A 24,010-nucleotide genomic window follows, 5' to 3' on the forward strand; every position below is an offset into this window, starting at 1 on the left:
CTTTTCCCTTATGTAATGGCAGTCTATTTCTATGTACTTTGTCCTCTCATGAAATACATAATTTGTTGCTATATGGATGGCTACCTTATTATCGCATAACATTTTCATGGGTGTAGTAACTTGAAATCCCATTTTTATTAGTGCTTTTAATCAGACAATTTCACAATCGATATAAGTTATTCCTTTGTATTCAACCATAGTGTTGGATCAGGACATGACATTTTGTTTTTTGCTTCTCCAAGACATGAGATTACCCCTTAGGGTGCAAAAACTAGTAGTTGACTTCTAGTCCAAGGAACTTTCAACCAAATCTGAGTCATAGTATCCCACAATTTCAATGTGTTCATTTCTTTTATCCAAATTTTCTACCCTGGAGATCTTTTGATATATTTGAGGATTTTGTCTATGGCTTCCAAGTAATGTTATTGTGGTGCGTGTATGAATTGCATATGCGATGTTAGGTATGGTTAAAATGAGATATATCAATTTGCCTACAAGTCATTGATGTCTCTCGATGTCTTTGGGAGACTCCCTCTCGGTAGGGTTAGTCTTACGATTGTCTTCGATAGGGTGTCGATGGGTTTAACTCCTAGCTTTTCAATCTCTTTTAAGAGATTTAGAGGGTATTTACTTTGGGACAAGAATATCCATTTTTGTGCATGGGAGACTTCTATCCCTAAAATGTATCTTAATTTTTTGAGGGTCCTTATGTCGAAGACTTTATGTAGGTATTATTTGTCCTGGTTGTTGTTTCCTGTAATAAAAATATCATCCACATATATCAGCATCATTAGCGCGTACGCGTTTGTTCTTTATAGGAATAGAGATGTATCTACATTCAACTTCTAAAATCTATTATCAAGGAGAACTTAACTCAACTTAGTATACCACGCCTTGGGAGAATGTTTTAGGCCATAAATGTTTTTTCTCAATTTACATACTATAGTCTGATTACCTAAATTTGGATGGGTAATTACATGTACACTTCTTCTTCTAAGTTTCTTTGGTGGAAGGCATTTTTAACGTCTAGTTGTAGTTGCATGCAACAAAAAGTAATACTCTTAGTTTATTCATCTTGGCTATGGGAGCAATGTGTTTGGGTAAATCCTTTGGTGGCTAGTTGGGCCTTGTGCATTTCTATCAACGTTCTTAGATTTGGTGGGATTCATGACTCTATGTTTGGATTCTTCTCTCATAATGGTGGAACAAATGAAATTTAGAGATGGTAAGTTTCAGATCATTAAGATCTGGCTTCTGATATTTTCATGTTAGGTCTAAGACTAGCCAACATTTGTAATATCTTTTCTTGTTCTCTTTGTTTTTTTTTAAATTTTCATGGGGTTGGAAGTCTTGGGGGTGTACGAGTCAAACTCATCTCACATTTCATGAAGTATTTTCAGGTACTAACTAAAGGTGTTGTCTATCTTTTTAAGGTCTTAAATTTCTCATGAAAGATGACACATACGTGCAATGTTGTATTCCTTGTTGTGTAGTTCACTGGCCGCATTTCATATGGCCACGACAGTCAAGAGAAAAAGAAAGTTTTTGGCAATATAGGGATCCATAGACTTGAGTAACCACGACATAACCAAATGGTTATTTGACTCCCATTCTTTATAGGTGGGATTAGTGAGTTCAGTAACACATCCAAGTTTTGCCTCTGCTTCTCAAATATAACTTCATGACCTTGGACCAAGATAGATAATTAGTCCCATTTCAAGGGACAATTGTGATTTTGAGGTCGAGATTAGATTGATCATGAACCATCACCTTGGTAAGTTTGGATTTAGGTAAAGAAGATCCAAATTCGTAGGCCATATAGACCACACAGGAGGGGAGAGAGGATAATTGAAATTAGGATAGAGAGGTTGGCAGCAGTAGTAGTGGTGATCGTGATGGGCGATGATGCAATGGAAGGGAAGGCAAATCATGGGGTCACGAACAACCCTCAGGGTAGAAGAATGTAGATTCAGATGATCAATTAACTCTTTCTGCATGGAATGAGAGCGAAGGGGTTGGAGCAATATATAGGTCTGCAACAATGCAGAAGGTGACTATAGGGTTGTAGCCACACCCAAAGAGACCAGTGGGTGGGAACGATGAAACAAATCCCAAATGGTTTGTTGGTCACGAAATGAGGAACCAGTGCTATGGTTGTACATGAGTGGATAAGAGGAGTTGGACACAGGAACGTCTCAGAGGTCCCAAGCTATCACAGATCAAGTAAGAAGAGTTGAACATGAATAGTGAGCCACAACAGGGATCCAATAATCTGTCATGGTGGATCACAACAAGGTTGAGCGACCTACTCTGATACCATGTCAAAAAGGTTGTGAGATAAAGAGTGTGATAGAAAAGGGGAGAAGTAATTAACACCATATGTTACACAGTTCGATCATTGATGGCCTATATCCACGAAGAAGGAGATGGTCTGCTCTGGTTTATTTCGAAAGACACCCCTCTTAAAACAAGTTCACAAGGTATATATATATATATATAGCTGGTGATATCCTCATATATGAAAGGTATGAAAATAACAAGAATCCCATGAATAGAAGGCACAAGAGATTGAGGGGAAAGGATCTGAGGTAGATAACGCTGAGGCTGGTTGCCAACCTCGTCATTATCCTAAGTGAACGACGATGAAGCTGGCAACAAGTCATCAAGGATCCCTATCTTCAACAAGACTTTTGAGAAAACTTTTCCTATTGGACTTCCTCTACTTGTTGGATTTTAGAGATTAAGCTTGAATTTTTTTTTGCTATGTCAAGGTAAATCTACCATTAGTGATCACACATTAGCAGGCCTTTGTCAATAGCAGTGACTCATTAACGGCAACACAAAAAGTCATCGCTATTGCTAGAGTTGAATTGTCGTAATAAAAGTGACTTTGTATATTGTTGTTATAAATATATCTATAACAACAACTTTATATATCGTCATTAAAGATATGTCTCTAATGGAAATTAATAAATGTCACCATTATAGATTGTCTTTAACGGCGACATATGTGACCGTTAAAGCACTTTTGACGTCAATATTTAACGACCATTAAATATCACCGTTATTGATCAATAACGATGACATTACGACATCATCATTATAGGGTTTTACTCTATAACGACAACCGTGTACGTCACCATTATTGATGTATCATTAACGACGATATGTGTTACTGTTAAACATATATACAAGGATTAGGGTCAATAGCGGTGACACTTTAATGGTGACATTTATGCCGTTAAGTCTATAATTAGAGCTCAACAAACCCTTCTATTTTTTTTCTCTCTCTATCTCTCTCTGGCCTCCCTCCACCATGCTCGGGTGACGCCATTAGACCCCAACCTCCCTTCTACCTGCTCGACTGTCCCCCCCCCCCCCCCCTTCTCTCTTTCTTCTTCTTCTTCTCCCCTCATTGTCGCCTCTGTCAAACCCAGTCTGGGCTGAGTACGATCGACTGGGTTTGGCCTTATCGAACCCAGCCTCGACCCCCTCCTTAAAGTTCTCTCTCTCTTCTTCCTCCTCTTCTCTTTCTTTTTTTTCTTCTCTTTCTCCCCTTGTTGTCGCCTCTATTGAACCTAGCCTCAGCTGGGTTCGGCTCTGTCGAACCCATTAAGGTTTTTTTAGGGACTTTCTATGTTTATTCATGTTATTTGCTCTCCTCCATGTGAATGCTCATGATTGTGAGATATTTCATTATGGTCGACCCTAATCAATCTAAGGTTATTTAAAAATAATCAGATTTTAAGGGTTTTTTTTATAAAGTTTGTGTTTATTCATTTTTTTCTTCCTTTCACTGAAACATTTCATTGTGGTTGACTTTAGGCAACATAAGCTTTTTTAAAAATAATCATATTTTAGGGTTTTTTAGTGATTTTGTGTGCACACACCACTTAGTTATAATTATGTTTAAACTCTTTTATATGCACACACCACTTAGTGGTGGATATCTAGGGTTGTTATGGTTGCTTATATTGATTGAATCAAAAAATGTACACACACCACTTAGTTGTAGATTTCTAGGGTTTTTATGGTTGCTTATATTGATTGAATTGAAAATTATGCATACACCACTTAATTACGGATATCTAAGGTTGTTGTATACTTGACTATGAGTTTATGTGATTTGCTACGTAGGTTAAGCAAATGCAATACTTAATGCTAAGTATCCAAATAATGAGGCAAAAAGCCTAAGCGCATTACAAAAATGCAATACTAATAAAAATAGGCAAAAGGCCTTAGGTAAGTACTAAATTTTGAAAAGAGTAAGAAGATCCTTTATATATATATATATATATATTATGTAGCCAGACTGAGCCTGAGGGTGGTAGGACTGGAGAAAAGAAGTGTGTGTGATGCAGGTACCCTTAGGTCAAGTTCTTTGTTGTGATCATATATTTTTAATGTGTAGTTTATAATATAACTATTAGTTTATGCTTATACAAATGAGCAATAATAGCTAGACATAACATCATCTCAAAGGCACATAATATTTTAGTTGCAAATTGTTTCTGAGGGATTTGTGAGGTGGCATTTGAGGTATATGAATTGGGAATTGAGAATTTAGAGGAGATGACTTGGTGACTCAATTTACATGTTATTTTTGTGCTGACTGTAAATTTTCAATATGTAGTAAAATATTATTTTCAATTTTACATCTTTCTCAAATTATTAATTAGAGGCATTTTTTTTCAATAGTGCATTTGTGCCCACCCTAGTTTAGATTTCTGCCTCCGCCACTGTTAAAAGATTCTCTTGTTGAATATAGTGGGGTCACTATCTATGAATATGGATCAATCATGGATACATGTTCATGATAGAAGTTCTGAACCATATACATTTAAAATTGATCAATTTCTAGAAGCGACACATGTTCATGTTGATGAAACTTGTACAATGTGATGCCCATGTCAGGACTGCAAGAATACAAAATATAGACTTTAGATCACATTAAAATCCACTTGATTGCATGTGGTTCTACCATTGAATATATTCAGTCCCATGTGAGTGTGACCCAAACTCACATAGATGCAGTGCATGTACATGTGCATCATGATGAGAGCGAGGATACGGTAGAGGATCATGATTGGGTCGATAAATTGTTGGACAAAGTTATTATGGGACAACATTGGATGCAGATCCAGATGATGATGGTGAACACATGATGCCCAGAGCGATCTATATCCAGGTTGTACAAAGTTAATAAAACTAGCTTTCAATCTTAAGTTGTTACATATCAAAACATTTAACAATTGGAGTAAAAGATAGTTTGCCATGCTTATTAATTTGTTGAAGGAGGCGTTGCTCGAGTGAAAAAAATTGTCAAACTCTCATCGCAAGGTAAATAAATTTATGAATCACATCAGCTTTGATTACATGAAGATAGATGCATGTGTGAATGACTGTGTGTTTTTCTAAGAGGAGCATGAGAAAAATAAAACGTGCTCAAAGTGCAATGCTTCAAGATAAAAACCACACAAAGACAAAAGAATTAAAGTTTATAAAAAAGTATCATGATATTTTCCTGTAAAGCCGAGGTTGCAGTGCTTGTTCATGACAATAGAAACAATATTAGATATGACATGGTACAAAACCATATGTGCAAGCGATGAAAACATACTAAGTCATTTATCAAATTCTGCAGTGAGGAAGGTGTTTGATAGATAATATATATTGTTCACGGTAGAATCTTGCAATGTTCGTCTTAGCTTGGCAAGCGACAATTTTAATCCATTCGGAAATATGAGACTGTCATACATCACATGGCCCATACTATTATTACGGTGAAACCTCACAATGTTCGTCTCGGCTTGGCAAGTGACAGTTTCAATCCATTCAGAAATATGAGTCCATCATACAATATATGGCCCATACTATATAATTTTAACAAATAAAATATTCATGATAGAACCAACTGTCTAAAATTTGAGACAAAAAACTATCCTAGGTACCTTTGATGTTCATTATCCAGATGAACAATACTTAAATGCTATAAAAAACATCATATGTTTTGAATGAATTTTAGACATCTATTTTTCAACTGGAAATTATACTTTCATATTCAAAACATGTGACAGCTTATCGGTATGTACAGAACAACTGCATTGAATATGAGATGTATCTAATGGAACACAAACAAATAATTTACAGCTTGTGCAACAATGTTCAACAAGCTACAATATGACATGAACGTGAGTTCGCAAGTTAGTTTCTACAGAATCACGATGATGCATCTCTAGAATTATGAAGTATGTAAGAGCACCTGAGCTCAAATCACAATCCTATCAAACTTGTGATATGAAGGAATTTAGGCTTCATATACAGTCTCGAGGTCAAGACTAGTTCTCAGAACGGTGGGGTGATGGTCTCATGTGAAGGCGATGTAGGGGAGCCTGATGTAGATTATTATGATGTTTTAAAAGATATTATCGAAATGAAATATAGCACACGAAATTAGGTGTATATGTTTAGATATAATTGATTTTATAATAGGTACATGCGTAAGGACAAATACTTTCCATGCGTCAATATGTCTCACTCAACATACGTGGATGATTTCTTTATTTTAGCTTTTCAAGCTAAGCACATATTTTATATTAGAGATCCCATATTTACATAAATGCATATAGTTCAATAGATAATACCAAGAAATGCGTATAAAATTCTACCATCTTCAGTTGAATGGAATAAAGAACAAGACAATAATGCATATCAGGAGGACGATTTTAGAGGGGTTCATTCATTACTCCCCTACACCATTGATGAAGATCCCATGTCGTTACAACGAGATGATTAAGAGAATGATTGAAAAAATATTATTTATGCGTACAATTTATCATGACAATATTTATGTTATAAAAAAATCTTATTTATCATTTAGTTATGGTATGTTTTGATATTGTAGGGCATATCAGAAATTACAGTATGTCTCCATCACAAGAGGAGAAGAAAGATCTTGTGTTGTCAGATTGTCTTAATTGGTTAGTGGACTCATGACTAGACCCATAATTTGATATAAGTGCAGTTGAACATCTACCTATTGAAGTGTTCACAAAGTATTTAGGGTTACAATATAAGTACAATGTAAGTGCATACGTTATTGCTCTGTTTATATTTCATAATTGTGTGCAATATGGCCAGTACAATATCAAATTTAATGTTATTCTTTTATGATAATGAATATTATTGTATAATTAAATTTAATATATTATAGTCTGATCTAATATTGTTTGCATGAAATTAATAGATGTTGTCATCTGCACGATGAGGACGTGTGCGTTCTTCCTCCTTCAGGATCGCTTCACCACCTAACGAGAATGAACATAGATCACACTTAGGTGATACTTCATTGGAGGAAGAGGATCTCTCCCAACACCACAGTTCACTGCAACTCTAGAGTCTTCCACTGTGGTCTAAGGTAAATATTAATCCAATATTTCTTTAGTACAATTCAAATTTTATTTATGTTATTGCTATTAATATTTATAAGTAAATACAAATTATCAACTACAGGTTCTTCCCAACATAACCGTGGAAAGAACAAATGCATAGCCCAACTGAAGCAACTCAAGCAAGAAAAGACTTCAGTAACTATCAAGCATGGGTCGTGTGGAGTCATGGGCGAGGTCACCTCATAGTTCTCTAGGAGGCTTACATGCATCGTTAAGGAGAAGACCAAACTTACTCATCAATCATGGATAAAGCTCTTAGAAGCTGGAAAAATATTGTTGTGTGAGACTGTTTTTGTAAGTATATTGCCTAACTATATTTTGATAAATATATTAATCCATAAAAAAAATGTTACTAACTATTTTTTGATAATTTGGTACAAGTAGCATTTACTTTAGATAAGAATATAGTTGATCATCATGCTGTCATGGATAAGTAGCTTCAGCTAGAAACATCCTATAAGTATTACAAGATGTTTCAAAATTGCATCGAAGCATAAGGACATCCTTCTGAGGGAATCAACTATGAAGCATAAAAAGTTCTTTGCAACTTTTTCACTGGAATCTATTGGACAATAAATATTGGATATATATGTATAAGTAAATAAACATTCAAATTTTTATATTGTTGTCTACTAATTGATCTTTGATTGGTTAACAAGAGATGTTCAAGAAAAATTCGACGAACAGAGCCCAACAAATGGTCTAACATACCACTAGACCGTCTTCGTACCTCTAAAAGTTTCATACGAGTGTAAGTTTCTTATTGCCTAAGTTTATTTTTTTCATTGAATAGTATAGTATTAAATATGTTTGATGTAATAAATTCTAAATTTGTTATTTGTAGACTCTTGAAATAGATGAGAAAGAACCAACGATGAGTGAGTTATACTTAGATATGCACACCCATTCAGATCGCAAGACATTCATCTGCAGCGAAGCATCAGAGAACTATGTAACTCACATGTTGTAGTGTCACATTTATTCATTATATTTTATATATTACCATTAGTTATTGATAGCCAATTATATATCATCAACATTCATAACAAATTGAGATATATGGAGATTAAAGATGATGAAACATGTTCTTCATAAGGAGGCACGTCGATGCCATAACGAGAAGTCTTTGCGAAGGTCCTCAAAGAGTAGTCTGGATACGTAGGAGGGATGAGTGCATTTGTCATTTTATCCAAAGGAAAAACCTGAGTTTTAGAACTATCTTCTTAGTTGGAGGCAAGGTAAACCGAGCTCGAATGAGTTGAACAACAACTGGAGTGAGAGAAAAGAACAAACAAACCAATTGTGACTGGAACAATAATTAGAGCGAGCGATAGAAGAAAATAAAAAGTTCAGAGAAGACATGCTGAATATAGTGGTATCATTGAGATTAAACCCCCCATCCTAGATCTCTCCATGGTTTTGGTATGCCCCATTTTCTCATCTCTCTCTCTCTCTCTCTCTCTCTCTCTATATATATATATATATATATATATATATATATATATATATATATATATATATATATATATACAACAACAACAACAACTACGCCTTCATCCCAAAACAATTGGGGTCAGCGATATGAACCAAAAAAGAAAATCATTCTGGGTCTTCCACATGAATCCTTCTCCTCCAATCATTTCTATCCAATGCCATGTCCTCGGTGAGGTTCAAAGCATTCATAACCTTTTCTATCACCTACATCCATGTCTTCCTAGGCCTACCCCGACCTCTTTTAACTAATATATTTTCTCATTTCTCCATCCTTCTAACTGGCGCATCATTAAGCCTTCGCCGAATATGTCCAAACCACCGTAAATGATTCTCTCTCATCTTATTTTCAATGGGTGCAATGCCTACCTTCTTACGTATCTCCTCATTCTGAATCTTATCTTTTATTGTATTTCCACACATCCATCTTAGCATATGCATCTCAGCTACACTCATTTTTTGAATATGATGTCTCTTGGCAGCCCAACATTCCGTAATATATAGTAAAGCTGGCCTAATAGTCGTCCTATAAAACTTTCCCTTCAACCGCAATGGCATTCTACGATCACACAACACTCCAGTTGCACTTTTCCATTTCATTCACCCAACCTTTATCCTATGATGTACATCTCCATCAATTTCTCCATACTTTTGAATGATAGATCCCAAATATTTGAAACAATCATCCACCGGTATTTCTTGCTCACCAAGCTTCACTACACTCCCATCACTACTTCGTTGCTTACTAAACCGACATTCCATGTATTATGTCTTACTCTTACTCAATATATATATATATATATATATATATAAAGGGGGACCTTTCAAGCAAAAGAAGACCAAAAATCTGCAACTATATATAGATTAATGGGTCTGTGCTAAATGAAATATGCTTTCATATTTATATTTACCATCATGTTAAGTTGCTTGTCTTCTCGAAAAATATATGAACCCACCACCTGTTACTTTTGTCAAGAGAGATGACCCTCTTTGATGGTGGTGAGGATGACCCACATCATCTCTCTCTCTCTCTCTCTCTCTCTCTCTCTCTCTCTATATATATATATATATATATATATATATATATATATATATATATATATATATATGTATGTATGTATGTATGTATATATATATAATAATGGGTCTATGCTAAATCAAATGTGCTTTCATATTTATATTTGCCATCATGTTAAGTTGTTTGTCTTCTTAAAAAATAATTAAGTATGAAATAATGTTACCTAATTTGAGAATAAAATTGTTTTTTAAAATACTCTTATTTACTTATTTATTTTTTGTAGCATCGTTGTGCAGTTATTAAATGGGCCATATTTCTCTTAGGGCATATTCAACTTCGACTACAAGGTAAGCCTCTATCAAGTGCTTTGTTGGTATATCTTAAATTCTTATTAATGTATAGCAAGTGGATAAGATTTTGATGTGTTTTTCACATTTACTTGAGTGTTTGTGATTTTGAGCATTATGTTCTTAATGGTTATCATAGGTACTAACATGTTTTATTTTTTTTATGGCAGGAAAGCAAAGAAGTAGGATTAGTTCATTGGCACATGAAGCTGATTGGTTGATTAATTCACTATTGAGTGATTCTATTAGGCCAGTGATGAGAGAGATTCTAGCCAATCATGCCAATTGGTTGGATTTTTTTCTCATGTATTATAATATGGTCATCCTATGGTAGTGAACTTTCATATTATAAGAATCTCAAGGACTTGATTAAGCTCAATTGGTTGGATTTTTGTCTCATGTATTATATATTTTAGTTATACACATTTTTGGTTTGAGAGGATGAAATTTTTACTTTGGTCAGGATTGGTAAGTCCTGTTATAGAGGGAATAACTTTACACCCTAAGCTTAAAATTGACTAGCTTGGTAGGTCTGGGAATTACAAGGCTCAGCTCACTCGTTCAAACTCATAAAATAGGCTCAAGAATTTGAACATAAACAATAGGTGCTTGGCTCGGCTAGACTCAAATGAGCTCATTAAGTAGTAAAAATATATGCTTTAGATATATTTTACATTTAGTAAATGTATGATTGAACTATTTGTTTGCGAAAAAATAGGTTTAGTGGCAAAGTCTTACTACTTCACTACAAAAAAATAGTTGATTAGCGACGGAATTTAGCGACGGAGTTATATCGTCGCTACTTAGCGACAGATTAACGAGAGAAATGAATCCATCGCTATATTTGTAGAATTTTACGAAACTAGCGACAGATTATATTCCCTCGCAAAATCCGTCGCTACTTAGCGACGGATTGTGCGAGAGAATATTTTGTCGCAATAAATACGACAGTTAGCGACGGAATTGCGACGGCTAAAATTCCGTCGCAACATAGCGACGGCCTAGGCGACGAAATATTTTCTGTCGCCTTTTTTGTTTTTTGAATTACGATGGCTTAGCGACGGAATTAATCCGTCGCTAAGCCGTCGCTAAATGTCGCATTACCCCTAATCCCAGCCCTCTTTTTCCTTTCTCCTTTCGCTGCTCCCGCCCGCCGCCCTCTCCCTCCTGCCGCCCTCTTCCTTCGGCCGCCCTATACATCCCGTCGACCTCTCTGCCGGCCCCCACCGTTCGCCGGAAGTCGATCTCCGTCAACCTTCCGCTGCCGCCGTCGCTGCCCGAAGCAACCGCAGGTACGTATTTCACCTTAAATGGATTGGAGGTCGACCCCCTGCGTTTTCCGGCAGGGGGTCGACTCTGCCAGGCGGTCGACCCCGGTAGGTGGTCGACCCTCTGCCGTGTCCGGCCGGGGGTCGACCCCCCTGCCGTGTCCGGCCGGGGGGGGGGGGGGTCGACCCCCCGCCATGTCCGACCGGGGGTCGACCCCCCGCCGTGTCCGGCAGGGGGTCAACCCCGGCAGGGGGTCAACCCCTTTTGATGTCCGGCAGGGGGTCAACCCCCTGCCTTGTCCGGCCAGGGGTCAACCCCCTGCCTTGTCCGGCAGGGGGTCAACCCCTTTTGATGTCCGGCCGGGGGTCGACCCCCTGGTTTCTTGCTCTCTTTTTTCTTTTTTCAGAAATTAGGGTTTTTATTTTATTTTTATTGTTTAGTTTTCTTTGATTTTCATTGATTAGGATTTTTTATTTTGATTTTCATTTATTAAGCAATTGAATCAAATTTCTTAAATTAAGGCTATTTGTAGTTAATTTAATTAGGGTTTTTTATTTGATTTTGTTTTATTAGGGCTTTGAATCAAAATTTAAAAATTAGGGCATTTTATAGTTAATTTGATTAGGGTTTTCTTGGATTTGATTAGAGCTTTTATTTTTATTTTCTATGATTAGGGATTTGAATCATAATTTTTTTAATTAAGGATTTTTAGTTAATTTGGTTAGGACTTTAAATCAAAATTTTTTAATTAAGGCTTTTATAGTTAATTTGATTAGGTTTTTTTTTATTTATTTAGAGTTTTTATTTTTATTTTCTATAATTAGGGATTTAAATCACATTTTTTTAATTAATACTTTTTAGTTAATTTGATTAAGGATTTTTTTGTATTTGATTTGGGCAGGTTTTTTCCTTGTTTGATTAAGGTTTAAATTGTGGCTTTTTTATTTAATTTTATGGTTTATTTTTCTTATAGTTTATGATGTTTTGGTTTATTTATAATTTATTTTCTTGTATTTTAAGGTTTTATGATTTAATATGGTCGAATAATTTCATGGTGACTTCATTTTAAAACATCATTTTTTTTTTCAGATTTCTCAACAGAACTCGCTTGTGCCCCGCCACCCGTGGTAAGTAAGTGACAAAAACAATGCAAATCGGGTAAATACCCGTGGTGAGTAAGTGATGCAAGCGCATCACATGTTATTTAATTTATTGAATATAACACTTTATTGTTCACACACTCACTTAGTTGTTGATATCTAGGACTACTTTGTTGGAGTTCGGAGATCATGCTGAGCATGATTTTAATGTATGAATATGGAAGTGTTCTTATTTTTGGAGTACGGAGTCCATGCTATGCATGGTAGTAGTTAGTGGGATATTGAAGTGTGTTTGCTGCAGGTACATGTTTGATATTTGTTTGATATGAATTATTTCGATGTATTGCAATGTTTGATGTGATTGTATCCATGCTTACATGTAGTTACTTTCAATTTGATTATGTCTTCCATGTGAAATTGTATACTGAAAGCATGCTTCAAATGAATGTATCGTGTCATGAATAGTTTGCACATGAAAATATTAAGTTATCAATGCATGCATCATAATTCTTGTGATTGTATGACATCATATATTGCATGATAAATTTGATATTTTCTTCATCATAGTATTCTGATGGTTCTCTTTTAACTGGTTAGGATACTATTCGTAACATCATACGACAGAATGACTGCAAACCATGAATGGATGTACCGTAGGATAGTGGACAATGAGTTATCGCATGAATATATGGATGGTGTCGACAGTTTTATTGAATTTGCAACGGCAAGTGTCAGTACGGTAGATCCCACAGGTCGGATTAGGTGTCCCTGCAAGATTTGTAAGAATAATCGATTTGTAGAACCTCATGGCGTTAGACATCACCTATACAGGAAGGGTTTTGTGAGTGATTATCAGAACTGGACGTTTCATGGAGAAGAATTTAGAAACGATTTTGATGCACGGGTGAATGTGGTGCACGATAATCCATATACGAATTTGATATTTGATGCTGCAGGAACAGAACTGGGTTCTGCTATGAGTTCTAGTGATGTAAGAACTGTCGTAGATGAAGAATCACCAAACGATGCAGCTAGTAGATTTTATGATTTACTTAGAGATGCTGATGAGCCACTTTGGAACGGTTGTGAGAGTCACACTATCTTGTCTGCAGTTCTTCAACTAATGAATTTGAAGTCCGAGTATAATTTGAGTCAATCATGTTTTGACCGTTTGTGCATGATTGTGAAGAGTATGTTGCCTAAAGATGAGAAATTGCCACAAAATTTTTATCGTGCGAAAGTTATGGTCAACGCTCTAGGTATGGGTTACAAAAATATTGATGCTTGTCCAAATCACTGCATGTTGTATTTCAAGGAGCAGGAAAATGACATATCATGCCCGTCATGTGGGCATCCTCGGTTCAAGCCAAAGACAAGAGGCAATGGTAGCACGAGATCAAAGGAAGTTTCATACAAGTTGCTCCGCTACTTTCCTATCACTCCTAGATTGCAGCGATTGTATATGTCTTCAAAGACAGTTAAACACATGAGATGGCATGCAAATAAAGTTCGACACGATGAAAACAAGATCACGCATCCTGTTGACGCTGAAGCTTGGAAGCACTTTGATCGTACTCATCAGAACTTCGCAATGGAAGTGCGAAATGTTAGACTCGGTCTATGTACTGAAACCAAAGGCGAAGTACGTGCTCGGACCTGATCAAATAAAACATGTATGTCAATGGTTGAGACAACTGAGATTTCCAGATGGATATGTCTCTAACATTGCTCGGGCTGTGAAGATTGATGATGGACAGTTATATGGGTTGAAGAGCCATGATTGTCATATCTTTATGCAACGATTGATACCCCTAGCATTTCATGATATGTTAGACAAACCTATATGAGGGGTATTGTCTGAGTTGAGCGGATTTTTCAGAATATTGTGCGCATCGGAGGTCATTGTATCAGATGTAAAGAATCTCGAGGACTCTGTCATCACCACTGTTTGTCTGTTAGAAAAGATATTTACGCCAGCATTTTTCGATGTTATGGAACATTTGATCATACATTTGCCATATGAACTAAGGGTTGGTGGCCCTGTGCAATATCGATGGATGTACCCATTTGAAAGGTATATGTTTTTTTATATTTGTCTCTTTAATGACAGATATTTAAAATTTGAAATGTATATTCTTGTCAGATGCATGTTCGACCTAAAAAAAAAGGTTCGTAATAAAGCAAGAGTAGAAGGCTCTATTTGTGAGGCGTACACTTTAGAAGAGATTTCAAATTTCTCATCTATGTACTTCGAACCTCATATTTCAACACGTTACACATGCCCGCCCCGTAACGATGATGGAGAACAAGTAACTGTAGCTGACAAGCTGTCGATATTTCAACGACTTGGGCATGCATTTGGTAGTTGCCGATCAAGGCTATTGACAGATCGAGAGCAAGATGCAGCACACATCTATATTCTTTTTAATTGTTCAGCGATCGACCCATACATCGAGTAAGTATATGTATATGCAACTCAATTATAAATCCTTTTATGTTCTATATGTGGATACATGGCTCGGTAATATAAGTATTTGTGGTTTGCAGACGATTTGATCTGGAGTTGCAAAGCAAAGTTTCACATCTCACTAATGCAGAAGTACAAAAAAAACGTGAAACTAAGTTTGTGGAGTGGTTGAAACAGTTGGTAAAGAAGCTAACATAAATTTTGTACTTATAAACAACACTAAGTTACTTAATTGATCGTGATCACAATAATTGTTTATGTCTGTGCGTAGGTTCGCCATGGTGATGTTAAAGATCAAGGAATATGTGATTTAGAAAATGGTCCGACCAAAGTTGTGCAATGCTACAACGGATATATCGTAAATGGTTATCGATTCCATACAAAAGACTACAGTATAAACAAATCAACGATAAATAGTGGCGTGTGTGTCAAGGGTAGCAGCTACGGTGAAAATGAACATGATTACTACGGTGTTATAGAGGAAATAATGGAGTTGACTTACTTAGGCATGAATAACAGGGTTACGGTATTCAAGTGTCGTTGGTTTGATCCAACTGCAACAAGACTCGACAAAGCTTCAGGCATTGTGGAGGTGAATCATAAATCCAGGTTTGAAACATATGAACCATTCATATTAGCCTCGCAAGCTCAACAAGTTTATTATACTTCATATCCGAGTATAAAAAAGTCAGATAGAAATGAATGGTGGGCAGTTTGCAAGGTGAAATCCAAACTATACCCCGAGTATGATCAGTTACAAGAAGATGAGTTAGCTGAAGACAGTGATTACTATCAATCAGATGATGTCTGTGACTTCGCTTATGGTCACGATGTTGCGCATGATATGCATGTCATATCTCCATTGGCTGATGAAACATTCATAGAGGAATGTGATCCAAATGATGTACCAAGTGGATGGGCAAACAATGAAGAAGAAGAAGAAGAAGAAGAAGAAGAAGAAAGTCAAACTAGTGACGAGGAAGAATTCTCAAGCTAGTGAGCAAAATCTTATACTACAAACCTCTATTTAAATGCATTGTAATACTTGATGTGAGTTGTATTGCAATACTTGGTGTGAATGATTAAAAATTTTATTTCAATGTATTGTAATACTTGATACGAATGATTCGAATGCATTGTAATACTTGATGTGAATGATTTCAATTATCTGAATGTATTATAATTTATGTAATTAACGAATGATTTGAATTAGTGCAATACTTGATGTCAATGATTTGAATTATTTGAATGCATTGCAATGCTTGATGTGAATGACTTGAATGCATTGTAATACTTGATGTGAATTATTTGAATGTATTGTATGACATATGTTATTTGTTAGAATATGGTTCGTGGAGGTTATAGTGGTCGCTCATCCAGTAGTAGCCAGGCTCAACCTTCATCTTCACGGGCTCCTGTGATAGGTATATCATATAACTAATTAGATGCTTGATTAGTTCAAATGCACATTCTGAGAACTTGGTGTGTATTTTTTTACAGATGATGTTGCGCCTGTACACGACCCACCTACACCAGTTGATCGCACAAGTCAACAGCCAACACAGGAAACAGGGTCTTCTCAGGCTGGCACAAGAAGACTCATTCGAATAGTGTATATCGATAATCGACCGTAAGTATTTTGTTTTCAATTATTGCATATCTTTTAAATATTTTATATTGATATTTACTGTGTAACAATTCATGTGCAGCACGAGGTTTGAGCCACAAGAAGTAGTACGGGAGATTAGGAATTCACTTCTTCAACATCTACCAGGACCAGTTGCTCAATGGAAAGAGTACCCAAAGGAGGTATTAGACAGATTGTGGTCCTCATTCATGGTATACAGTTGTTCCTCATAGTTAATGTGTTTCATATTTAATTTATTTAAGCAATGTCTACTAACTTTCTGAAAATATTTGTAGGCTTCGAATCGCTTTGCAACTACGGTGGAAGAAAATGATGCAAGGAAGGTGTGGCAGAAGGTGGCTGCCAATCGATTTGCAGACATGCTGCACACTATGAAGACTGCAGCAAAAAAAGCATCTGGCGTAGTAGATGATCCATTACTGTGGAAGGGCCATGGTCCTATTACTATCAGGAGAGATTACTGGGATGAAATGTGCGATATGTGGGCGGGAGATGCATTTAAAAATCGCTCTGCGAAGGCTTCACAAAATCGATCGAAGATGCCCGAAGCCCATCTACACACAGGTGGATCTAAGATATTTGGGAGCCACCTAAAGAAAATGGTAACTCATCAATATATAATATTAATTTTATAAGTATTGTTGCAAATTTGTGTACTAAATCTTTTGTCATTTAACTTCGCAGGAAGCAGAAAAAGGAGGCAGTGTACCATATAAGGATGTGTTTGTAGAAACACATAAACGGAAGACCACGGGAGTCTTCGTATCAGAGAAGGCGAGAACGACAACGGTATGTATTAATTCTATTAATAATCATTGCAATATATATGCAAGTCATCATAATGTTATCATTAATTATTAATGAATACTTTAAACATTATTTTGTAGGAGGCATATGAGCAACAAATGGTAGAGCGATATGGCGAAGACGCTACTCAGCATCCATCATTTGATCCTACAGCATGGGTGACTGCAGTAGGTGAACCCAAAAAAGGTCGTGTGTTCGGGTTTGGGAGTAATATGAACACTTCACCAGTTATTGGTTCTTCCAGTTACGGCTCACCAACTTCTTGCGCCGACATAAGCTCCAAGCAGCCGACTATTCTTTTCGGTGATGATGTACGCGAGATCATTAATGAATCACTGAATAACTACTTCCAATACACCGTCGCCCCCTTTCTCCGAAATGAGATCAAGGCCGCTGTTCAGGATAGGGGATCTTCGATTCCAGGTCCCTCTCAGGTATAATCACATATATAGTTTTTTTGACTGTCTTAAAGCACATCTGAGCATGGTAGAATCACATATAGAGTTTTTCTAGATGCCTTAGAACACATATGAACATGCTATAATCACATATTCAATTTTTTTACTGCCTTAGCACACATATGAGCATAATAGAATCACATATATATATATTTAACTTTTTGTCTGTCTTAGAGCACATATGAGCATGATAGAATCACATATAAAGTTTTTTTGATTGCATTAAAACACATAAGCATGCTATAATCACATATTCAGTTTTTTTACTGCCTAAGAACACATATGAGCATATTATAATCACATATTCTGTTTTTTGACTGCCTTAGCACACATATGAACATGCTATAATAACATATAGAGTTTTTTAACTGCCTTAGAACACATATGAACATGTTATATATCATTTATGATAGAATCACATATAAAATTTTTGGCTTTGCCTGCCTTAGAGCACATATGAGCATGCTATATTCACATATTCAATTTTTTTACTGCCTTAGCACACATACGAGCATGATCGAATCACATATATAGTTTTTTGCCTGCCTTAAAGCACATCTGAGCATGGTAGAATCACATATAGAGTTTTTTTATATGCCTTAGAACACATATGAACATGCTATAATCACATATTCAATTTTTTGACTGCCTTAGCACACATATGAGCATCATAGAATCACATATAGAGTTTTTTTATTGCCTTAGATCACACATGAGCACATGATAGAATCACATATAGTGTGTAATTTATTTCATTATATTTTGTTTATCAATACTGACTGTTCTTTTCTTGTGTAGGCTGCTAGCGATAATCAGGGTAGTGGAGCTGAAGGGACAGATAAAGACAATGAACAAGAAGACGCACAAAATCTTGGCGATGATTAGAGGACTGTGTTGAAGAAGTTCTATTTTTTTTATTTTTCCTAATTGTAATTGTTGAATTGTAAATAATTAAACTTCTTAGTTTTAAGGTGGAACTATTAATTATTATAGATACTTGTTATATGAATTTTTTTGTGTGGTTTGTTTTTTATTTACAGGAAATATAAATTGTACAGGAAATATAAATTGTACAGTTCTCGGTAATTAATTTTTAAATAAATTTTTTTTGATTTTTTTTCGTTTTTGCGACGGATTAGCGACGGATGATTCCGTCGCTATTCATATTAATCTAGCGACGGCTTAGCGACGGAATTAAATCCGTCGCCACGCCGTGGTCGCCGTTTAGTACCGGCGGATTGGCGACGGAATATAGCGCTCGTTATTCTGTCGCAATTAGCGACGGACTTGGCGACGGAATTATTCCGTCGCCAGTTAGCGTCGAAATATTCGCGACGTAAGCATACTGTCGCCGCGTTGTCGCTAATCCGTCGCTAACATGGTTAGCGACGGAATGTGGTCGTCGTCGCTAATCTACTGCTTTGTTGTAGTGCTTGTAGCTTTGAAACAATGCATTTTTTTAAATCCTAAAACAATGTGTTTTTTATGCAAAGAAGCCAGCATGAACTCAGCTCACAGCTCATTTAACTCACTCATTATAAGCTAAAACTGTGATTGGCTCGCCACAAAAAATGAGTCAAGCTTAAACACTTCAAGCTCAGCTCATTTGGCTTGTTTACCGGCCCTATTTCTTGGTTCAGTGAAAAGGTAATAACTAAGATGGATCTAAAAAATTTCAGTTACGGACACTCAATTGCAACATTATTGGATACGAGTTCATTGTCAATAGTATCATCGAAATTGTGTCATGTATTAAATTAACTCAAAATTATTGAAGCTTTGCTTAAATATGAAAATGGGTCTGTGCCTATTTGACTGCTAGAGACCTTTAGTCAATTATGTAATCTTTGTTTTTTGTCTCTCTTTCCCTCAAGTTTCTGTGGTTTAATTTTCCAAAGGAGTGCCTGCAGAAAAACATAGAGTTGGAGTTTTGCCTCATGAGAGAATTCCATTTACAGTCCCACTGTTTGCCATATTCCAAAAGAGAGACCCATATTTTCTAAAAGTACATTTCAAGCCCCCAATTTTTTACTGAACTGCTGAATAAAGACCTCAGTTGGAGTAACTCAGGTTGACCGTGAGTTAGGCATGATAAAATTATTAAACTGACCCTATTGTATGTAAAATAGCCAAAAGAGTGCACCTTTTCAAAGCAAAGGTCAGAAATGATACCTTATACGTAGGGATGGCAGTGGACGGGGGAAAACAGCCCCGCCTCGATCACCCCATTTGGACCGGGGATGGAGGACGTGAAACGGGGATGAAGCTTTGCCCCAATCCCCCCCCCCCCCCCACTTCACCCCGTCTCGGATCATCTTTAAGAAAATTATTATTATACTATATATATATACATATATATATATATATATATTCTTAACCTTAACTTAAAACCTTTTCTCGAATCTCAACTCTCTCCTTCTAACGATCCACGGTAGCTCTCATTTCTTTTCTCTCCTTCCTCAACGGTGGAAGGATCCGAGAAACAGGGCCCTGCCTCGCTAAGTTTGGACCTAGGATGGAGAACATGAAACGGGAAATGGATCAGGGATGAAAGTTAAAATCAAAAACCTTACATAGATAAAGGGCAAAATTTTAAGATGGTGCGAGGGTGGAGACCTTGTCTCCCACCCCCACCCCGGTCCACTGCCATCCCTACTTATATGAACCATGAGACCAATTTCAGGTCTCCAGTTGACAGTTTGAGTGAAAAGCTGGGTTTTGAAATATCTTTTTAGAAAACATGAGACCTTTTTTTTTGGTGGTGGTGGTGGGGGGATATCAAACAAAAGCAGGATTATATGGAAATCTTTCTAAAAATGATTTAAATATTATTTCATTTTTAATGCTTGTTATTATATTGGAAACGGGCCACTGTTTAAATTACCAAGAACCTTTGGGATTCAAAGAACAATCTATCAAGTAAATCAGCATATAAACGACATAAATCAAGAATAAAAAAAAAATATATACTAGAAGCAAGAGAAGGAGAATCTATTGATTAGAGACTAAGGGGCGCATGAGAGGGCCCACCAAAGCACCACAGCGTGGGACTGACGCCACCATGACGCTCTAGTCACTAGCTTCCGTTCATTTTCACCTACTTTCTAGTTAAAAATGAAATTTGCATCTCTCTTCTTTGCTTTATATATTCGATTTCCGTACACATTACAAAAAATCATGTCCCCTCTTTTCATCTTTTACAAAGAGCTTGGCAGAGGTGTGATGTTAATAGCTGGAACCACGCTAGGGTTAGGGTTAGGGTTAGCTTTTGTAGAAGAATCAATCCAGATGCAAGATGGGATCAGTAAAGTGGAAGAAATGGAGACAACCCAAATGATTTTAGTAGTTGAAAATAGGGAAAAGAGATGGAACGGTGCCTCACAGCTTGATGTATTAAATTACAGGGAGATCTTCACTTCACCTAAGCATATCTTCTAGGCTTATTAATTGTGAAGGGATCTCCGATAAAGCGAGAGAAAGGAGCAGATTGGTGAGTTGAGTAAAAAGGCCTTGGAAGATTTTATTCAATATTTTTCTTTTTTTTTCTATCTGATGCATATTGAATGTAAGTTACTCGTTAATAAAGGAGAGCTTCTGAAATTGCGCCTTCTGTGAGTAGCATTATCGGGATACTACCCATTTTTCCTCTTTAAAAGGAGGATGCATGTCTATACAGATGAGGCATATTTGAATATGCATCATATTACTGAACGGTTTATGCATTGGAGAGAGAGTGGGCTCACACCTCTGTCCTCAACGCATAAAGCCATCCATGATCATTTGTGACCAACAGTTTGATTGCACGCATCTATATATCCATGTCCACGTGGGTCACTTGCTCACATATTTCATAATTATTTGAAGATAGAGCTCAACATGCTCCCCAATTTGCAGGCCAAACAGAGAGAGAGAGAGAGAGAGATACGGTCAGGATGACAATAGTGTGGTAGGACTTGGTACAGTTGTTTGAATAATAGTCAGATGTGATGATGGAATTTCAAAACTCAAACCCATAGGATATGAAAATATCAAAATCTAAATCAAATCGCATCCCTGGTCCATCGAACTTAATTAAGCCTTGTTTTTTTTTTAGCTCAGCTAAGATTGAGAGAACTTGAAGTCGGCTAGGTTCAAATTAATTTGAGCATGTTATATAGAATTATTATTTTCTAACTAGAAAAGTAAAGGTTTGGATGCTGCAGATTTGAAACCGCCAGCTCATGTATGAAAGGCCAGCTCATGTATGAAAGGCTAGCCCCTAACTATATTAGGGTTTTTTTTTTTCTTTTTCTTTTTTTTTTTTTTTTGGGGGGGGGGGGGGGGGGGTTCACTTTTGTAGATAATAACGTACAGAAGCACATTATAATGTAACTGATCCAAGCACACTACTTGAGTCCAGCTTGTTTAAGAAAATGAGCCCAAGGCTGAACACAAAATTTTCACAAAGGGCTTGACGCACGGTTTTACCTCGAAAGCACTAAATATAAATTTATATCTGGATCTACTCAGATTGGATCTAATGATCGAACATGAGGTCTCGCAACTTGAAGTTCAAGTCTCGATCCAAAACCAATAGTTGTAGAGAAGTACCATTTCTTCCATTCAAAAAAAAGAAGAAGATTGCATTCGACCTCAATTTCATCGAATGATATCTTGACCGGCTGGTGAGCGTGAAAATAAGTCACGACAGCTCCTGCCTACCATCGGTAAGAATAAAAGAGTATCTTATTGTGCATGGGGGCCTACAGTTACAAAGTGCAGGCCCCGCATTAAATGCTGTCATGTGATTGGCTAAGACACTTGGCCATGGCACATAGCCGCTTCCCTGGATCCCTGCTTAACTAGGGCCGATTTATGAATCATTAGTAATGAGGCACTCTAACGGTTAGGGCAGCCAACCTGGACCTGCACCTGGCCCAGGTGGGTCCAGACCCATGGGTCCTTAGATGGAATTGTCTAATTTTAATACATGTTTGATGTTTATGCAAAATAAGAGCTATAGAGATTTTTATCGGATGATGAAGCAAACACCTAAACTTTGTTCTTTGACACTGTTTAGGAAATAAGACTCTCTCTCTCTCTCTTTATATATATATATATATATATATATATATATATATATATATATAGAGAGAGAGAGAGAGAGAGTATTTGGTATATAGTACTCTCTTGGGTAGGAACCCCTTAGTTGGAGGGCTTATAGTCAGAGGTGGCAAAACCCATGGATGTGTTCAACACTGTCAAAATAATAGGAATTAACTCTTCAATCATATTTTTTCAATATAAAAATATGTTTTTATGTGGGTTGAAAATTTGTCATACTTATATACACTTCGAAATAGCAGGATTCATGCACTGATTTCTACTAATCAAACATGTAGATCACATCAGCAAGCTTATTATAAAAAACATCAAAAAATTATAAATATTAAAGTTTCTTGCTTGGGGTTCCTTGTCCACTAGCGTGTGTGTATATATATATATATATATATATATATATATATATATATATATATATATATAGAGAGAGAGAGAGAGAGAGAGAGAGAGAGAGATGAAAACCTACCACATAGAAAACGTACCAACCCTACTCCCTAAGATTTTTTTAGTGTTTTTTTGAAATTCTGACCTTACGGGCGTGTTCAGCATGATTGATTTACTAGAATTGACATTTGGATCATGCATTTTAGATGAAAAATTTGGTATTTGAAGCCTCAAAAATTTATGAAAATTGTAGACCATTGATTTTTTAACCTTATAAAAACCTATCTATGCATCGGAATCAAATGATCCAAGTGTCAATTTCTAGTAAATCAATCATGTTGAACACATCAGTAAGGTCAGAATTTTGAAAAAATTGTGAAAATTGAAGATCCCAAGCAATCAGGATGCAGTCGGTTAACTTCCCACTACTCTATATATTTATATATACATGAAAAAATATTTGCTACTAA

At 36.3% G+C, this 24,010-nt stretch overlaps 1 protein-coding gene across 2 annotated transcripts; it reads left to right on the top strand.

Moving 5' to 3' along the window:
- The first annotated feature begins 16,459 nt into the window (after window positions 1-16,459).
- LOC149819519 (uncharacterized) lies at window positions 16,460-19,443 on the top strand. Of its 2 annotated transcripts, XM_089985917.1 has the most exons (3): window positions 16,460-16,567; window positions 16,644-16,773; window positions 18,855-19,443. In XM_089985917.1, exons 1-3 carry the CDS (start codon window positions 16,489-16,491, stop codon window positions 18,952-18,954), a joined length of 309 nt encoding a protein of 102 aa, XP_089842043.1. In that variant the 5' UTR covers window positions 16,460-16,488; the 3' UTR covers window positions 18,955-19,443. The 2 variants fall into 2 exon arrangements, 1 of the variants encoding a protein (XP_089842043.1); XR_016427427.1 differs by lacking the exons at window positions 16,460-16,567; window positions 16,644-16,773 and adding an exon at window positions 17,893-18,032.
- The last annotated feature ends 4,567 nt before the right edge of the window (window positions 19,444-24,010 follow it).

Source organism: Nuphar pumila, chromosome 13, assembly GCF_984573655.1.
Source record: "Nuphar pumila chromosome 13, dmNupPumi1.hap1.1, whole genome shotgun sequence".
Taxonomy (NCBI): Eukaryota; Viridiplantae; Streptophyta; class Magnoliopsida; order Nymphaeales; family Nymphaeaceae; genus Nuphar; species Nuphar pumila.